At 38.8% G+C, this 19,051-nt stretch overlaps 1 protein-coding gene across 1 annotated transcript in view; it reads right to left on the bottom strand.

The window, feature by feature from the left end:
- Positions 1–19,051, bottom strand: part of sestd1 (SEC14 and spectrin domains 1) — a 35,148-nt gene that overhangs the window by 11,559 nt on the left and 4,538 nt on the right. The window contains exons 4-12 of the mRNA XM_008296222.1: positions 17,723–17,813; positions 17,474–17,587; positions 12,458–12,571; positions 12,253–12,347; positions 12,100–12,155; positions 8,724–8,795; positions 5,337–5,494; positions 1,374–1,496; positions 186–380 (exon numbers count right to left, since the gene is read on the bottom strand). Of these exons, the coding sequence (XP_008294444.1) occupies positions 186–380; positions 1,374–1,496; positions 5,337–5,494; positions 8,724–8,795; positions 12,100–12,155; positions 12,253–12,347; positions 12,458–12,571; positions 17,474–17,587; positions 17,723–17,813 (1,018 nt within the window). The remainder of the gene's footprint in view (positions 1–185; positions 381–1,373; positions 1,497–5,336; positions 5,495–8,723; positions 8,796–12,099; positions 12,156–12,252; positions 12,348–12,457; positions 12,572–17,473; positions 17,588–17,722; positions 17,814–19,051) is intronic.

Genomic DNA, 19,051 nt, shown 5'->3' with positions numbered 1-19,051 from the left:
AAAAGAACCTGCTGAAACAGGTTGATGGGCAGTTTAATAAAAAAAATATATGAATCTAAATTTCACAGGTAGCAATTTATATACTCATAATGGATTAAAAAAAGTTTCTAGGAAATCAGCAATAGTCCAGCAGAAGGCCCCTGATGACTTGAGATGAAATAACTCCACAGTCTGTGTTTCATTACCTCCTGCGTGGTGCCATGGAAGCCCTGCGCCGCCTGCAGGACGTTCTGTCGGCTCTCCAGATGAGCCGCCTGTCGGTAGCAAACGTCACTCAGCTGCTGCTGCAGCGCCTTCAGCTCCACCACTTCCTCCTCCTCCCCGGCACTGAGCAAGGCGGCGATCTGCTGGTTCAACTCCACGTACACGGCGAACCACTCCTGTTTGCACACAGAGACACCGAATCAGCTCACACTGATCACCAGTGTAACCAACTGAACATAGTGACACAAACAGTACTAGCATCTTCCTCATGGTTTCTAGGCCAACTGTCCTGCGGTAAATAATAACTTCATGAAGGTTAAAAGTTTTAAAAGGCTGCTAAATTCAATTTTTCATAGACGGTAGTATGTAGCAATGTTATACAATGTTTAGTCTACGGTAACTGATATAGATGCACTGTAATGGGGCGGCTGTGGCTCCAATCGCAAGGTTATCGGTTCGATTCCCCTCCACAGTCGAAGTGTCCTTGGGCAAGACACTGAAAGCCAATGGCAGGCAGCACCTTGCATGGCAGCTCTGTCGCCATTGGTGTATGAATGTGTGTGTGAATGGGTGAATGAGAGACACATTGTGAAGCGCTTTGGATAAAAGCGGTATGTAAGTGACCATTTACCATTTAAGAAATGTTCAGTGGAATGTTTACAGTGAAAGATGCTTTTCAGTCGACTCAAAACAAAAGTTAAATTAAAGGAATGTTTTAAACTCAAAAGCTACATGAGAAGAATGACTCCTCTCTCATGTTACTCTGGTAATTGTAAAGCTGGAGAAACAATTAGCTTAGCCTTGCAGAGGGACTAAAAGCAGGGGAGTAGCCTCGGTCCATCTTAATATAAACCACCTAACAGCACCCCCGAATCTCAGGAATGAACACATTCTATTTTAGTACGAGTATGGACTCCAGCAAGTTACTGCACCTAAGAAGAAACCTAATTTTGCACAAACCAAAGAAAAAAGATGAAACTTGTTGCCCTTTTGTGGCCATTTTTTCCCTCTGACTGGACACACCGCTGTGTGTGACAGCTCTACACAGATCATCACGTGGAACCGTCTTGTGAAATGCATTAAGAGTGAATCTGTTTCTGTTTTCAAGCCCAAATCTGATTCATCAGTTTGTCCATGTCACATGATGGTGAATGTGTGCGTTTCATTACACTGTGCTGGCTCTCGATCTCCTCATGTTTCTGCTGCAGAGCCTGAGCCGCTCGCATCGAGTCTCCGATCGCCTGCTGGGTCTTCAGCAGCTCTGAACCAGGACCCTGTAACCAGGTGACCACCTGAAAGAAGGACACAATGTGAAATACTGACTGTTTCAGGCTCTTCCACAGGTTGGATTAGGGGGAAAAGTCAAACTTACAAGCCTGTGTACATAAAAATGTAAGCTGAGAGGTGCACTACAACTACCAGGGTGTATTTTGTTAACACACATCTGATATTAAACCAGCATCCACAACATCAGGCATTTTCTTTGAGCTGCAGTACAGCAGCAAGACCAGCAGGAGGCTGTCAGGCTCCATGTGATGCTGCCATGCTACCAAACACAAAACTACATGGTATCTTTAAGATTTTCTTTCATTTTTGCTGTTCTTAGTCTTTTCTTATATAAATATTGTTTTATTTTTTATCTACTTGGTATTGTCCATAATATTTTTGGCAACATACATTTATTTACATGATACATTGGAGCAAACTGAAATTGATAACTAACAGCTGCAGTATAAGAGGGTTAGGAATTGAATTAGATCGAGAAGGTCAGAATAAAAATCCTTTGATGAATTGGGTATGAATCTGGGCACAACCACTCATTCTGACAAACCCCAGTTTGTAGAAAATACATTAAATATGTCCCATTTTTCTGAATCTTACCAGTGCATATGTCTGTTGTTCTGTTTGTTAACAAAAACATACATATCTGACATTGATGCACCTGGACACACAGCATCATAGCACACTTGTGTCAAGATAGAACTAGCCCACACATGTGTATCTATTACGCAATATATTTACACGTCTGCCAAAATACAGATACAGTGCTGATCACTTAATGTCATACCGCTTTATAGAATATCCCATTTATAATCATAAAATATCAAAGTCCTGAATCATTTCCTATATAACCTATAGTAAAACAGCCCGTTTATTGTCATAGAATCATGCCATAATCCTGGTTTTTGTCATAATGAAATTCACCGAAATTGATTCCAGGTATAACTTTTGCCCGTTTAAAGTCACGGTCGGTCACACGTGGCAGATTATCGTCACCCCGGTCAGGCAATGTGTTTGTTTGTCAATAATCTGCTCACCTGAGATCTGCTTCACTGAGTTATTCACACACTGTCTGACATTAATTAGGGCACATCAAAGAGAGTCGCATTGCTGCAGAGCATATCGTCACTCATAACTGAACTGCCCAGCTAGTTAATCATGATAAGTTAATCCTCTGTATACCCTCTGATTAAAGGAAATAACTTTTATTGATGGAGTGGCTTGTTGTACAAAGGTGAAATTTCACTGAAGCAAAACCATAAAGCTCCATTTGAATAAACATTTCTTGATCTTCAAAGAAACTGTCCCTTTAACCTTTTGAAAACATTCCCATTTTGGCCGTACGTACAAACCCCCGTTTTTCATCACACAGACACAATTTTCTCAGCGCTCTATCGTTGCAGACACTTCGATACACTCATCTTGAAGTCTGCTTATTGGAATATCCCGGATATAGTCAGAATTCCATCCTGGACCGAGGGTAGGACAATAACCGGGCAGCACTGTATGAAAGTTACACAGGCAGGTCGGCAATGTGTTAGATTCATGTCCTGTCGAAGTGCTACTCTCTCTTACAATACTGTCTTCAGGTGTCACTGAATGTAATTCTGGATTTTGCAGAAGCCTTCTGTACCTACTGAAGTCCTGTTTGCTGCCCACAGCTGGCTGTGTGTCAGATTCTTTCCTTTGACTTTAATCAATACGTAGAGCATTGCACAACAGTCTATTATTACGCACAAAGCTACATCTGCATGTTTTAAACGATTATGGGATGGGAGTTACAGAGGTGAATTTTTTGGCAGCTAAAATAAACATTGGTGTCCCTCCTAAAGCCTGACTGAAGATTACACCCTTACTGGTAAAGCTGCACTCCAGTTATTTACCACTTTTATTAAGCTGGAGACAGACAGAAGGCTAAAGAAAAAAGATTTTAAAAAACTGTCAAACTCAAAGCAGAGGGAGCTCAGAGCGGAGGTGAGTGGATCAAACGCCAACAATGCTAGATCCTACATTTCCCATAGTGCAATGCAAAGCATTTGGTTTTTAAAGGACCCTCTCTGGTAAATGCACACATTTTGGACACTCCACATCTCAAGTTTTGTAACAAAGGCTGCCTGTTTAAAGATGCAAAGTCTCAAGTCGAATCCGATGTAAACCCAGCAGTGAGATCAAGACAAGTAAAGCACGCTTTATGTGTAAAATCTGCAACCATTATAAAGTTAGAGTCAGAAATAAGTGTAAGAATTCCCTCAGAACAAAAGCGAAACACATCATGTCATCATCAATCATAATGAAATTACAAATATTTATATTTTCCGCAATATTTACAATTTGAATTACATCTTTTTGTGGAAGTTGTGCGTTGGCAGTAAGCTACTGATTTGTGAATGATTAAAAAATGTCATTATCAAGGCTGCCTGTGTTTTCATATTACAAAATAAAACCACATACTGTGGTAATAATTTCTGTCATTAACTTTGAGTGGAAATGTTCACCACAGTCCCACACATTGCAGCACAGTGACATTTGAAACTGTCTGTCCAGATGTGTGTGTCAGGATCATGACTTAATTGTATTTATCAGGTCAGCGATGCCTTGAAGAGTTCATACATAGATACATACACACACACAGTTCGATCCACAACTAGGCCAACCCCCCCACCTCAAATCCTCCAGGCTAGCGACCGACATGTTTCAGCTACCATGGCAACCCCAGGCTCACGTCCAAGACATGAGGTGATGTTACCCATCAGCCCCTGCGGCTGCAGGAACTCCAGTAACCAGAATCTACTGGAAGCTGTGCAGCACTGAAGCTGCTCAATGACACTGTTTCTGAGGGTCACAGACGATGAATAGAGTCAGGAAGCTGCAGCAGGAAGATGTTTGAGTGTGTGTACGACGTATTTACACATTTGTTCTGTAACATGAAAAGGTTTACGAGGACAAGGGAACATTATTTAACCTTCTGAAACCCAGAACCTGCTCGTGGTTTGAAAAGCGTGCTTTCTTTTTTACAAGTGCCAAAGTGATGCTATTTATCAGAGCCTGAAACTGTAAAAACAGAAAGAATTATCAAATTGTCAACTTTCTCACAGTCCTTAAACTAATCTGGTGTGACATCCAGTTTGGTTGGTAAACTTAACCAAAGCTAAACTTAAAATCGTGATATTACATCAAAATCCCTTTATTCTATAGGTTTCATTTTAAATATTGCAAAAAAACTAACAGTTTACTGCAACCAGATTCAGAAGCGCTGACTGACTCAGCTTTGACCAACATTCATGTGCCAATAACGTGGGGACTTCTTGGCTGAACTGCAGGCTGTGCTTGCAAAGACCTGATGATTTAGGTCTCTATAATGTTACACTCCACAAAAGACATTTAGAAAATTATCTCTACTAACTACTACTACTAACTTGCCACGGTTGTGCAGGATGTTACACTGACAATTGAGCTCATGGAGTAAAAATGTGACAGGAAAAAAAAAAACAAAAAAACAGAAACTGTTCAGGGTTCAGGAGGTTAAATGAAATACGCTCACATTTTCTCAGTTAATGTAAAGCTACCAGCCAGCAGCCATTTAGCTTCACAAAGCACAAAGACTGGAAACAGAGAGACACCACTAACCTGACTTTGAACAAAGGTTAAAAAAAATCTGCTTATCTCCCTGTAGAGCTCACTGATTAACTAACTTCTTAGACTTTTTCATAAAAATTTATTGAAATCTTAAACTCCAATGCTAGAAAAGCATAACTAAATTGACATTCAGGCTCATGAGTACAGTCAAACATGTTTAACAAATTTCATGTGGACATATTTGATATTTACAGAAGGACACTGATGTGTGTTACCTGCATGACCTTGGCGTGGATCTCGTCCAGCTGGGTGCGTTTGTTTCGCTGCCTGCAGAGCTCCTGGTATCTGGTGTACTGCTCCCTGAGCGAGTCGAGCAGCTTCATCACCTGAGGCTGAGCCAGCAGCTCCTCCTCCATCGGGCACCAGGCTGGACCTGGAGGTCAGACAGAGGTCAGTCAGAGGCCTGCTGGCTATAGACTGGGACGTCTCCTTATCTCTGGTCTAATCGAGCAAAAGAAGTTCACAATGGTTCATTTTCACTGAAAACACCAGTTCTCTGGAGGTTTATAATCCCCAGGAACCATAAAAAACACACACTCAAGTGTTTGTAGAAACTTTTCTGGAGTCCTTTAGATATTTGTCACCTTTCCACCTTAAGAAAAAGATAGACAAAAGTATGTGGACTCTTAAACACTGCAGTTATACTGGACAGCAACATAGATTTCCGTACAGCCTCTGCTCTTGGTTTCAGACTTACTATCCAATTTCTGAACCTGGTTGGTGGGATTTAGTCCCTGTTAAGGTCAAGACCCTACAATAGCTTATAGGGAATCCAAATGTTTTGGATTGTTGGGTGTTTCTGTCTCTGCCTTTGTTAAGCGCTATGAGATGACGTTGTTGTTGTAAATATGCGCTATACAAATAAATTTAAATTGAATTGGATTAATAAGGTGAAGATCCCACATCATAAATAATTGACTTGACTAACTTAAGCACAACCCTACAGTATTATATATATTTTACCTCACTAACTTAACTATTAAAGTTAGGACCCGTCAAGTATTGTGTACAACTTTCCCTGCATAGCCTAACTGTTAAGCCTAAGACCCTACAATAATATATATAATTTATGTGACTAACTTTCTATTAAATTCAAGACCCTAAAATATCATATATAATTTATTTGACTGAATCAATCACTAAGGCTAAGACCCTATAATATTGTACAGAAAACAAATTTGTGTGACCAACTTGTGTAGTGAGATTAAGACCCTACAAAAGTATATATAACTTATGTGACTAGCATAACTATTAAGGTCCAAACCCTTAAAATATTGTTTATGACTGACATGACTAGCTTAACTAGCAGGCCAAAGACCCTACAATATTGTATAGAATTGACCTGACTAACACAACTGTTAAGGTCAAGATGCTTAAAATATTTTAGATAATTTACCTGATTAACTTAAGTATGAAAGTGTTACAACTCTTACAATGTTATATATAATTCGCCGAGCTAACTTAACTATTACAATGTTGTACAATTTACCAGACTAACTTAACTAATAAGGTTGGGACCCTACAATATTGTGTTTAATACAAATTTACCTGGCTATTTTAAATACACACACGGACAAAATTGTTGGTACTCCTCGGTTTATGAAAGAAAAACCCACAATGGTCACAGAAATATATTGAATCTGACAAAAGTAATAATAAATAAAAATTCTATGAAAACTAAGCAATGAAAATCAGACATTGTTTTTGAACCATGCTTCAACAGAATTATTTTAAAAAATAAACTCATGAAACAGGCCTGGACAAAAATGATGGTACCCTTAACTTAATGTTTTGTTGCACAACCTTTTGAGGCAATCACTGCAATCAAACGGTTTCTGTAATTGTCAGTGAGACTTCTGCACCCCTCAGCAGGTATTTTGGCCCACTCCTCATGAGCAGACTGCTCCAGTTGTCTCAGGTTTGAAGGGTGCCTTCTCCAGACGCCATGTTTCAGCTCCTTCCACAGATGTTCAACAGGATCTAGATCAGGGCTCATAGAAGGCCACTTCAGAATAGTCCAATGTTTTCCTCTGAGCCATTCTTGGGTGTTTTTAGCTGTGTGTGTTTTGGGTCATTATCCTGTTGCAAGATCCATGACCTGCGACTGAGACGAAGCTTTCTGACACTGGGCAGCACATTTCTCTCTAGAATACCTTGATAGTCTTGAGATTTCATTGTACCCTGCACAGATTCAAGACACCCTGTGCCAGATGTAACAAAGCAGCCCCAGAACATAACAGAGCCTCCTCCATGTTTCACAGTAGGGACAGTGTTCTTTTCTTGATATGCTTAATTTTTGCTTCATGAACATAGAGCTGATGTGCCTTGCCAAAAAGTTCCAGTTTTGTCTTGTCTGTCCATAGGACATTCTCCCAGAAATTTTGTGGCTTGTCAACATGTAGTTTGGCAAATTCCAGTCTGGCTTTTTTATGATTTGTTTTCAACAATGGTGTCCTCCTGGGTCGTCTCCCATGAAGTCCACTTTGGCTCAAACAACGACGGATGGTGTGATCTGACACTGATGTACCTTGACCTTGGAGTTCACCTTTAATATCTTTAGAGGTTGTTCTGGGCTCTTTTGTTACCATTCGTATTATCAGTCTCTTCGATTTGTCATCAACTTTTCCTCTTGCGGCCACGTCCGGGGAGGTTGGCTACAGTCCCATGGATCTTCAATTTCTGAATAATATGTGCAACTGTAGTCACAGGAACATCAAGCTGCTTGGAGATGGTCTTATAGCCTTTACCTTTAACATGCTTGTCTATCATTTTCTTTCTAATCTCCTGAGACAACTCTCTCCTTCGCCTCCTCTGGTCCATGTTTAGTGTGGTACACACCATGTCACCAAACACCACAGTGACTACTTGCAACCCTATAAATAGGCCGACTGACTGATTACAAGTTTGTAGACACCTGTGATGCTAATTAGAGGACATACCTTGATTGAACATGTCCCTATGGTCACATTATTATCAGTCTTTTCTAGGGGTACCATCATTTTTGTCCAGGCCTGTTTCATGAGTTTATTTTTTAAAATAATTCTGTTGAACCACGGTTCAAAAACAATGTCTGATTTTTATTGCTTAATTTTCATAGAATTTTTATTTGTTATTACTTTTGTCAGATTCAAGTTATTTCTGTGACTGTTGTGGGCTTTTCTTTCATTAACTGAGGGGTATCAACAATTTTGTCCACATGTGTAGAACATACTATAAGGTTAAGACACTAGTAAGATATGTTGTACAGATTTTCCTAACTAACCTAAATATTAAAGCGAAGAACCTACAATATTACAAACTGTACCAAATTACCCGACTAACCACAGTATAAGTCACTGTGGGTTGAGTTAGTGGACACTGTGTTCATATTTATGTCTCACTCGTGGTGTTAAATGGTTCTTGGTATCCTGACGTCATGCCTTCATCTTACACAGAAGCCACTTACACTACGTACACAGTACTCTGAATGACTGCATTCACCTGTCAAACTCCAGCAACCACACTTCAGAGGAAACACATAACAACAGAGATAGCAACCACTAATTAATCCATGCATCCAGCTGTCACAGTGATGCGTGGTTGAGTGACGGCTGCGTCCTCACCTCCCTGTCCTCCTCCTCCTCCCTCCGAGCCGTTGAACCGACGCTGCTGCAGCTCCGACAGCAGCTCATGACCTGCAGACAGGCGGAGAGGGAGGCAGGTTGAGATATAAAAAGCTGTTGAAACAATAATGCGTCAGTGTTTGTGTACATGCTGATACATTATGAAAGGAGCTGGTGGAGGGAGGAGGGTGGCACCACGCACAAAGACTCCTTTCACCTCTGACCAACACACTGACACAGCTGCTCTGTACAGTCGACACATCCACCCATCATTCATCTGGAGGGCCTGTTTCATTCCAGCACCTCCTTGTGTTTCCTCCTCCAGGGCAGGATGAGTCCAGACGTCAACAAGCTTGAATCTACAACTACATTCTTTTCAGTCACTACACAGAGCTCCAGTACAGGTTATGATTTTAGCAGTGTGTGCTGCTGTTTTTGTGTCTCAGGAGAAATTTCCTACAGAAATCAGGTTTTTTAAGTCAATTTTACAACATGTGACAAAGGTTTTATTTGCTTTAATAACTACTTCACTGTGTACATAAGTGATGGGAGGAAGGATGCACGAAGGATATACATGCAAAAATGTATCTAGAGGTCTGATATGACACTGCAGCTGTCTGAGATACAGGGTATCTTCCAAAAGAAAAGTCTTTTTAGTACAATATTCCTTCTTTGTGTTTTCTTGTTGTGCCATAGCTGATGGATGGTAACAAAAAAGTTATTCAATCACTGCTCTTCATTCCATACCTTCAGTTAAAACTCAAGGCCCAGTTGGTCAAATGTAATCAGACCGGATTTCAGCTATGGTATTGGATCAAATCTGAAAAGTGGGTTGTTCCAAAGAAAAGAATTCTGAAACTGGATTACATCAAGTATAGAAATCTTGATTTTGATCAGGATTAAAAGGTTCATTACATGTTGCTCAAATAATCATAATAATAATAATATTAAAAAAAATAATAAATTATCCTAATTCCAGTTGAATCTCAGAATCTTTCAAACATAACAAAACTTAATTCACATTTGTATCATGTGCTATAAACTCACGTATTTATAACAGGCACCTGATTTGTTTAACTGTTTCAGAGATTAAGTAGATAAAGTACACATCAGGCTACTTATTAACTCTCTGACCTACAAGCAGTTTCTGGTCATTTTTTGCTCCTGTTGCATTTTTTCTGACTGTGGGCTCATTTTTCACTGCGATATGAAGATCTGCACCACTACGCAAAAAGCACAACCACAGTTACAAGTAGAGGCAGTTAAAAATGTCTTTTGTGCAGTATAACAAAGTTAGACTGCCAAAAATCATAGAAAAAGAAAGTATGAAAGAAGAACTTCCTTAATGATTATACAAAAATTGAAAAGTGCCCTCAGGTGTTACCAATACTGGAAAAAGTGTGACTCTAGATACTAAACATATTTTACTTCTGACATGCTTAGTTGGTTTTCATACTTGTCTCGTGTCTGCTCTGTGTGATCAACGCCTGCAGTTCAGCTGAAAAGACCTTGAATTTTTGTTGTCTGACTGTTAAATCACTACTGGTGTCACGATTGCCCTAAGAAGCTCAGAATCTTTTTTTTTTTTTTTTTTTACAGAATCTGATTAAAGCAAATTATTTTTTTCTGGAGAAAATTTTAATAGACATGTAGAACAACGTGACTTTGATAAAATGTCACAATTTTAAAGCTTTAGATATGGTTAAGTTTCCCTACCAAATGTTGCATCACGGATGAGTAATTCAAGAACCTTTAAACAAAGTTCAAAATGTGATAATTATGTCTGCTTTTACAGTTTCTGGCTGTGACACATGGTGCAACTTTGGTGATTTTGTCAAGAAAACATGCTTTTCAATCTTGCTGGCAGATTTTGGGGTTCGGAGGGGTAAAGTGACCCCTAGCTGGCTGTTCTACCTTTAGATATATTGTGATGTGTAGTCTCAATTAAAGCTCTCATCATTCGGGTTTGGTGGTCTTGACATGTTTGTATCTGGATCAGGGTTATCCAGTGTAACATGAAAAACTGCCACAAAAGTACAAAAGATGACCTGATCCTGGATCACAAAACATGAGATTTCCAAATCCAGATTAAACATTTTGAACAACTGGGCCCAGTTATTTATTAACTACCTAATAAGATCGTCCCTCTTTGTTGATATATTTAAAACCCTCTTACGAAACACCTATTTTCTGTAGCCTTTCAAAATTCCCATACACACACATATCTAGTCACGCTCTTTATTATTCATTTGTCCTCTGCGCAGTGAACCTATCATGTCACTTACTTACTGATTTTCCTAATTGTGTTTGCGTTTTTAGCAGACTGTAGTTGTCACGTCTTTGCAAAGCGCTCCGGTCATCGTCTCATGTTTTTAAACATGCTCTATTAATTTCCCTTATATGAGAATAAAGCATGTTTCTGTCTTGAGGACAAGGAAATGATTGTTCAGTCAAGCATCATGTCTGCGCTTCATTATGGAGATATCCTTTATTCTTAGGCTGCTCGCTCGACCTGAAACCTCGATGCAGTGCAGTTTATCATTATGCTTTGAATTCCACTACAGCCGTCACTGTGTGCTACTTGAAGAAGTAGGTTGGTCCTCAGCGATCAAAAGAAGAAAGCTGCAGTGTATCATCTTTATTTGGAAATGCCCCCTTAAAAGCTGCCTCGGTATCTAAACCTTCTCTTCGTCAGATCTCAGGAGTGATCTCACACATTTTATTTTCAGACTTTGTACTATTACCATCAGGTGGACTCTTCAGAGCCTGAAAATACACTTAATCCTTCTATATTCCCATTTCTACGACATTAGTCAACAGACAACAGCTCAATCTGAGCTCCTGATGTTTCCGGTCACATATGTGATCTAGATGGTTGATTCTGTTTGTTCTTCTGGCAACATGTACCTATTTGCATAAAGTGCAATACATCGCTCCTCGTACTTCAATATGCCGACAGGTTGTTAGGAACGTACAATGCACATTATGTTTTACATGGTTACACTTCACATATGGTTCATCTATGGCTTATTCTGTGCCGTGCTGTGTACTTTTTCTTTTATTGCCTCTGCATGCGTGGCACAGAGCTAGAAAAAAATGCTCTTGGGCACAATAAAGTATATCCTATCTGAATTACTACTCTTGTCAATATTGAACAGACCGTCCATTATGTTTCACCTTAAAATTAAACTAATTACAGAGGATTATAAAACCTGAATGCCTCATCCCACTGGCCGATTTTAAGCTTTTAACGTGTGTCTCTGTGATGGTCTCTGAGGATGTGTGAGCTTCTTTAATCTGCCAAAATGGCAGCAAAACTGCCATCAGAATTTACGTAACCACAGTTGTGTCTGGAAGAGGATTAAATGATATTTACCGGTCTGAAGGACGGTCTCAGGATCAAAGGATGGCAAGAGGGCGCAGTCAGCTGATCTGCAGAGGACAGACAGACACACAGCTCAGGACCTCATCTGTTTATCTTTAGTGTTTGTTTATTTATTTGTTTGTGTACGCGTGCGTGTGAGCGTACTTGTCCTTGTCAACTGAGCTGCTCTTGTCACCCTCGTTGATAATCGACAACTCATCCAGCAGCGACGTCGACTCCTTTGTGAACTTCTCGAAAACCTGCAAACGAAACACCAGTGCTCAGTCCCGGTGGCAGGTTACCATGGCAACAAGCATTTTTAAGTTACAAAAATAATAGATGCACAAATCTATTTATATGAGATAGTTACCAGTCTCTTGTTGAGCCAGTCGCTGTGGTCGTAGTCTAGACTTCCTCCAAAATCGTCCGTCAGTTGACAGGGTTCGATGTAGCGAGTCAGTTTATTGGCCGAGACCAGGATCACCTGACAGGAAGCAAAGACACCAGCATGCAACATATCAGTATGTTTGTGCCAAGGATGAATATGAAGCCTTGCCGAACCAACATCACAGCAAGATGACTCCACACAGCATGTGCAAGTGTATGCGAGATGTACCTAAAATTGCAGCATTTGCACTAAAAAAATTAGAATATAAGTTTCAATATAAATGAAATATTAAAGTTCAACCATAATATGAACCTTGAGCAATCTGGACCAGTATGTATAAGCTGTTAGGAGTGAAATTTTGATCTGAAATTAAGACCAAAAGATGGATCCCACAACAATACAATCAAATATTCCCTATTCTTAACATAAGGTTAAACACAGTGATTTCCTTACGCATTGTACAATATCAATTATATTATCTGAGCTGTAAAAAAACCCAAAAACAAACAAAACATTTTTTACATTTTTTTAAGTACTCTTGTATGGAGATGCTTTAATTTTAGGTTCTTTCTTTCAGGAAAACTTCCACAGATAATTTCCCAAACTGCATATAAATAATACTATATATCTGCAGGGGAAATATATTTTGCAAGCTTTTCTCATGCATGTTTCAAGACACTGAAGTGCAGTGGCAGAAGCAGTATTCACAGATCTTTACTTCAGCAAGTAAGTAAAGTCCGGCATTCACAAACATGACTTCAGTAAAAGTATGTATTATCAACTAGATGTACTAGATATACTAGCAATAACAGCAGTCCCCCTGCAGAAAAATACTGCCCGTCAGTGTTTTATTATGATATGACGTTTTTAGCTTCGTATTACTGTGTTTATTGATTGGTGAGCTGATGTGGCAGGAGAGTAAACGGAGCAGTAAGCTGCTGTGCAAACTGTAACATTAATATTGTTGGATAATATAAAATAGTCATTTATAAGCGGAAGCTCTATAAAGATTTATCTGCTTGGCTTATTTTGCATTCCCAGTTTATCTCGGTTTATTTAGGAAAAATTAGGTGCAAATATTTGAATTGAACAGCTGCACAGTCGTCTTCATGAGAGGATGAACTGAGGGCAGTATAAGATATATATAAGGACTTGTTGGGCTGTGAATATCTGTGAATCATTAAAATCTACACTAGTGGAGAGACCAAAACAATGCAGAGCTAGAAATCAGCATAAGAGGTCCACTTTAGCACTTAGGAGCCACTTCAGTGAGCACTTAAGAACTCCACTGAAACTGTCCTTGAAGTTCCTTTGAGCTTCTTTTTACAAAGTTGCTCCCAATTTTATAACGTTTTCATCCAGATGTCAAACTTTAGGTCACATTTATTGGATCGCATATTACACATCCAGCATTGCTTCAGTCTCTCAACCCAACAGAGCTCCTGGATCACAAGACAAACTTCTCCTTCGGCTTCTCTGGATGTTTTTCTAAATCTGGATAAAGAGTGTTCAGTGTTTGTGAACAGCCTGAGAGCTGATATGAGGTTTTACAGAAGAGGATCCCTTATGAAGAAACTAACCACAGCTTAAACTTAAAAATGTAGGCATTAATCACTTTTGCTGTGCCTGTATTTATACTTTATCATAGCTGCATCACCATGTAAATCGCTTTAAAGTGCGTTTGTAGGAAAGGTTGCCTCACAAATAAACCTGGAAGGACAGCTGGTAGTGAGCCTGTCCTCCAGTTGTCAGTGCAGCAGATGCTGGCGAGGAAAATTGGACTGAACTCAGTGTGTGCGTGTGTTTATTTTGAATGTCAGGTCAGACGTTAGAGCAGCTGTACAACACACTCCCCACTGTGTCATCCACAAACATACTCCATAGTTTAGATGAGTCACATTTCAGCACCGTCACTGGAATCTCCCTTCCAGCAGCTGTGGGTGTGCGAGTATTAAAATAAAGCGAACAAGATGAGCGCTGGAATAGATTTAAGTTATTGGACCGCTAAAACTTTACAGTCCACTTACGCAGGAGCGAACATTGTGAACAGAATAATGGGAATTTTACTCATTCCCTGCTTTAAATCTGCTGTCGTTTACAAGCTCTTGAATGACAGAGCGTCCTTGAACGCACCAGCAGGGAGAGCTTTTCTAACGGCCTCTTCTCTCGGAACACAAAGGTAACACCAATGGACTGAAATAAAATGAAGTCATCTTAACATCGACTGTGATGGATTATCTTTCGGCAACAACTTTAAAAGTCGCTACACACCCACCAACTTGGCTCCGGTTACCGTGGCAACAACGGTAGAGCCAACATGGCTGCAGAAATCTGGGTCACAGTGACTACTGATCTCTGTCAGTAAAACCATCTGTTGTAATAGAGGAGGAGGCTGCACAAAAATCACACACGCACACACACGCGCACACACACACACACACGCACAGCATTGATCCTGGCTCAGGTTTCCAGCTGCACTCAGGACGGTTAATGATGCTGAAGGTTATTATAACTGGCTCAGTGTCTCTTTGTTGGATATCAGGTAACAACGCAGATCAAAAGTGTGGCTGTGCGATCTTCAGACCAAAATGTCCACACAAGAGCAAAAACTGGAAACACAAACGGTCGGTTTTTCTCTGAGGCTATTCCAAATTAAAATAAAAAAAAAAAAAAAAAAGGGATCTTCTAACTGGTTCCACTCCTCTCTGTGATGGCAGCCATTTCATTGTTCAAGTGTAGCTGGCTAAAACAGCTAGAAAAACTTAGCAAGTTGTACAAACTACTAGAACAGCACAGAAACTTGGCATTTACTAAAAAAACAACCTCTGAATTTTACTCACGGTGGACTCAATTTTTATCTGCAAAACAAGGTTCTGCACCTCTATGGAAACGGCACAACTATGGCTAGAAGTAGAGAGAACTTAATATTGCCTTCAGTCCAAAATGATCGAATTATAAGGCTATTAACCTTCAGAGGCTGAGTTTCTTTGATTGGTTATGTTGCAAAAATTAAAAAACAAAAATGGAATCAACTTGTACATGTTATACCTTCACTGGGGGAAAAATTTAACAAACTATATTACTACTACATCTACTAGTATGTACTATACTACTAAATGTGTTTACATATTTGTCTCCTATCTACTGTGTAAACATTGCCTGCAAGTTCAGTCGAGAACTTCTGTTGCATGACTGCTGGTCGCACCTGAGTTACTACCGGCTTCACAGATGTTTTTTTTTTTTTTTTTAATTTAACCTTTATTTTACTAGGTAAGTTAGTTGAGAACTGGCTCTCATTTTCAATAATGACCTGGGCAAGAGGCGTCATACAAACAAGATGAACAAAAACAGATTACATGTACAGCAACTCACACAATATTACAAAACTATTACGCAAAGACTAAAAACAGGTGCAGTGGTCCTGAAGTGTTACTCTAGCTGATTTTTTAAATGACAATAGTGGTTTGTATGAGGTGAGTTTTCGGGATTGGTGCAAAGAGTTCCAGTCATTAGCAGCAGAAAACTGGAATGAGGATCGACAGAGAGTGGTACTGACTTTGCTAGTTGTTAGCTGAGGAGCACAGAATTTTTAGTTCTTTACAAAATCTGGTAAGTATAAATATTTTTGGTAATATTTTTTAATGTAACACGTGGAATAAAATGATTTTGACAAAATATGATTTTAAGCTTAGGTTTGGTAAAGACAGAACTGCATGTCATAGATGAGTAGTTTAAGAACTGTCAGAAGGCTGATCATCAGAAGATTGTTTTTGTTTCTTACAGTTTCTGGTCTTGATAAATGGAGTACTTGTGGAATTTCTTTAACGATAACATGTCTTTAAAATCCACAGGCGGCTTTTATGTTTTAGGGTGTTGACACACAAACGGGAAACAACCCACAGGGAAACCGTGCAGGGAAAAACTAAAAACATGAAGACATTCTCACATGTCCAATGAGATAATCTGACTTGGTTTTAGCACAAAAGAATTAAAGAAAACAGCAATGTCAGCACCAGTTCTTCTATTGTTCTGCCCCATATCTGTTTACTTCACTTGCCGACAGACAGGCCCACACAGTAACAGGAGTCGACATCCAGCAGCTTTGCGAGGCTGTAATTAGACACAGCGTTGTATTTAGTGAAATCCTAAAATAAGTATAGCATGCTCGCAAGCATGTTATTCTAAACTTTATGAGCTATAATGTTTACAGCATTCGCCATCTTAGTCTAGTGTGTCGGCAAGAACACAAAGTACAGCTGAAGCTGATGGGAATGTCAGTAGCACTAGTTTATAAACCAAAGTGTTGGAAAAATTTACATTTTGGCCTAATGGAGGCTTTGGATGTGAAGTTAATGAATCACCAAAGTTAACACAATCAGCCACATTGTTAACATGACAAACAAATGACCTTGTTGGTACCTCTGTTGCCTTTTCTCACTAAAGTTTTTATTGATTTTTCTTTAATAAAACATTATATATGTATATATATGTGTGTGTGTGTGTGTGTGTGTGTGTGTGTGCGTGTAATTCTTGAATTTCTCATCGCATTATTGTTTCTTTACAAATCCACTTTTCCAAACTTGAACACCCAGAACAACAGGGAAAAACAAGACCAGACAATCTATCCCTGGTGGCTTTTTAACAATTTATTGTTAAAAAGAATTCTGCAACGTCACTTTAAAAAACACAAGGTTCTTAAAAGTGATGGTTATGAAAAGCTCCAGGAACTAAACTCCATTCCAACTATTTGAGTTTGACCAGATCTGCTTTTACTGACTATCTGATATCAAAAACAGTTTTCACACTTCAACAAACACACACAATTCTCTTTAGAACAGCTTCAGAGTGAGAAACACTTAAAAAGCTTAAGAGCAGAAATCTCTGTTGCATGTTAGCCAAAAATGTGTCCTTTTCAAGTCAGGTATGAATCCCCAAATTCCACACAGAGCTCTGCTTCTAAAATCATCTCAACTATCTTTCAGAGCCTGAGAAACTCACCTCGAAGCCCAGGCGGTCTTTCTCCTTCCAGAAGCAGAAGTGTGTGACCTTCTTATCCCAGAATTCATCTGGCTTCACCACGCAGACCAGCGACACCTCAGCTGGGATCACGTTCTGAAACAGCATCAACAACAACATCATCATCATCATCATCATCATCATCACCACCCTTGGCTTTTAAGACCCCCTAATGCAAACTATTGCAGTAATGCAACTGAAGGCCTGGAGGGACGTTAAATGTGTTTGTACCTGCAACATGAGCACCACAGTCTTCACGATGTTCCACTGAGACTTCCGTCCGTCCACGATGACAGTGAAACCTCGAGCTTTACACTTTTCACTGAGAGGGAGAGAAAACACTTGGTGTTACTGACTGTCAACGACACAAACCAACAGCGTTTGAGTAACAAAGCAAGCTGACTCTTCAAACAGAAAAAGATTTTTTACTTGATTTGTTTTTTTTACCCCAAACATTCACATTCAGGTTGAAAACATTATTTCTATGTCACGGACACATGCATTTAGGGTCTAGCTACCAAGTAATTCCCTTATAATAATTATTAACTAGCAAAACAAAAATTAAAAAAATGTAAAAACGGAGAAGCTTTAAAAAGTGGAAAAATAGACAGTAAAAAACACAAAATGCAAGATAGAGAATTTTAATAGATAGAAATCATTAAATCAGCACCACCAACACCAGCACCATGAATGCGATACCACACTATAGTAAAGGAATAAATAGAGTAAAAGAGCAAAAAAAAAAAAAAAAGAGTAAAAAATTAAAAATTACAATAGTAGTAAAATAATAATAATTTGATCTATTAAATAAATAAATAAGAGAAAGGGAGATTATATTAGACAAACAGATAAATACAATAAATAAATGAATATATTAAATTAATAAAATAAAGAGATAAAACTCAAGAAAATAACTATTACATTTCAGAATTTCTATTTTCACAGTAAAAATATACTGGACTTTAATTTTTACCATTTTAGAGCAATTTTTCATTTAAAAACATATTATTTTAATTTAATGGTGGCTTTTTCCCATTAGTGAAACATTCTAAGATATCCCTTTTTTCCTGTTTATGCACTGGCAAGTTTCACCAAATTCTTTAAGCTTTTCACATTTTCCAATAACCACTTTCTTCTGCATTAACCCTATTTTGGTATACACGTGGGATTTCTGATATTGTTGTTGTCACTAAGGATAATTTCTGCTAACTACAACATAAGTTTAAATTTGTATAGTTTCAGGCATCATCTCTTGCCAAGTTGTGACTGTGTTCTCTGCACTTACTTTAAGTAAGAGTAAAATGTTTTCATACCTAATCTAAAGAATAGAAACTACATTAGTAGTACACAGACAATAAACAATTCAAGATCTTTTTTTTGGAAGTTATGTTTGCTAAAGCATTGTCAGTTTAAATCGATAACTAGACATTTATACATTCTCAACCTCAGGTGTCCTTTTCAATGGAGGCAGCAACAGCAGGACATTTAACTGTCTTGCTTTACTTTCATCTATGTCTTGGATTTCCTTTTCCTTTTCTGTTGCATTAATTACGGTTTGAA

The sequence above is a fragment of the Stegastes partitus genome, unplaced genomic scaffold, assembly GCF_000690725.1.
Source record: "Stegastes partitus isolate 25-593 unplaced genomic scaffold, Stegastes_partitus-1.0.2 Scaffold1112, whole genome shotgun sequence".
Classification (NCBI taxonomy): Eukaryota; Metazoa; Chordata; class Actinopteri; family Pomacentridae; genus Stegastes; species Stegastes partitus.
This window is presented reverse-complemented; position numbering and strand designations above follow the sequence as displayed.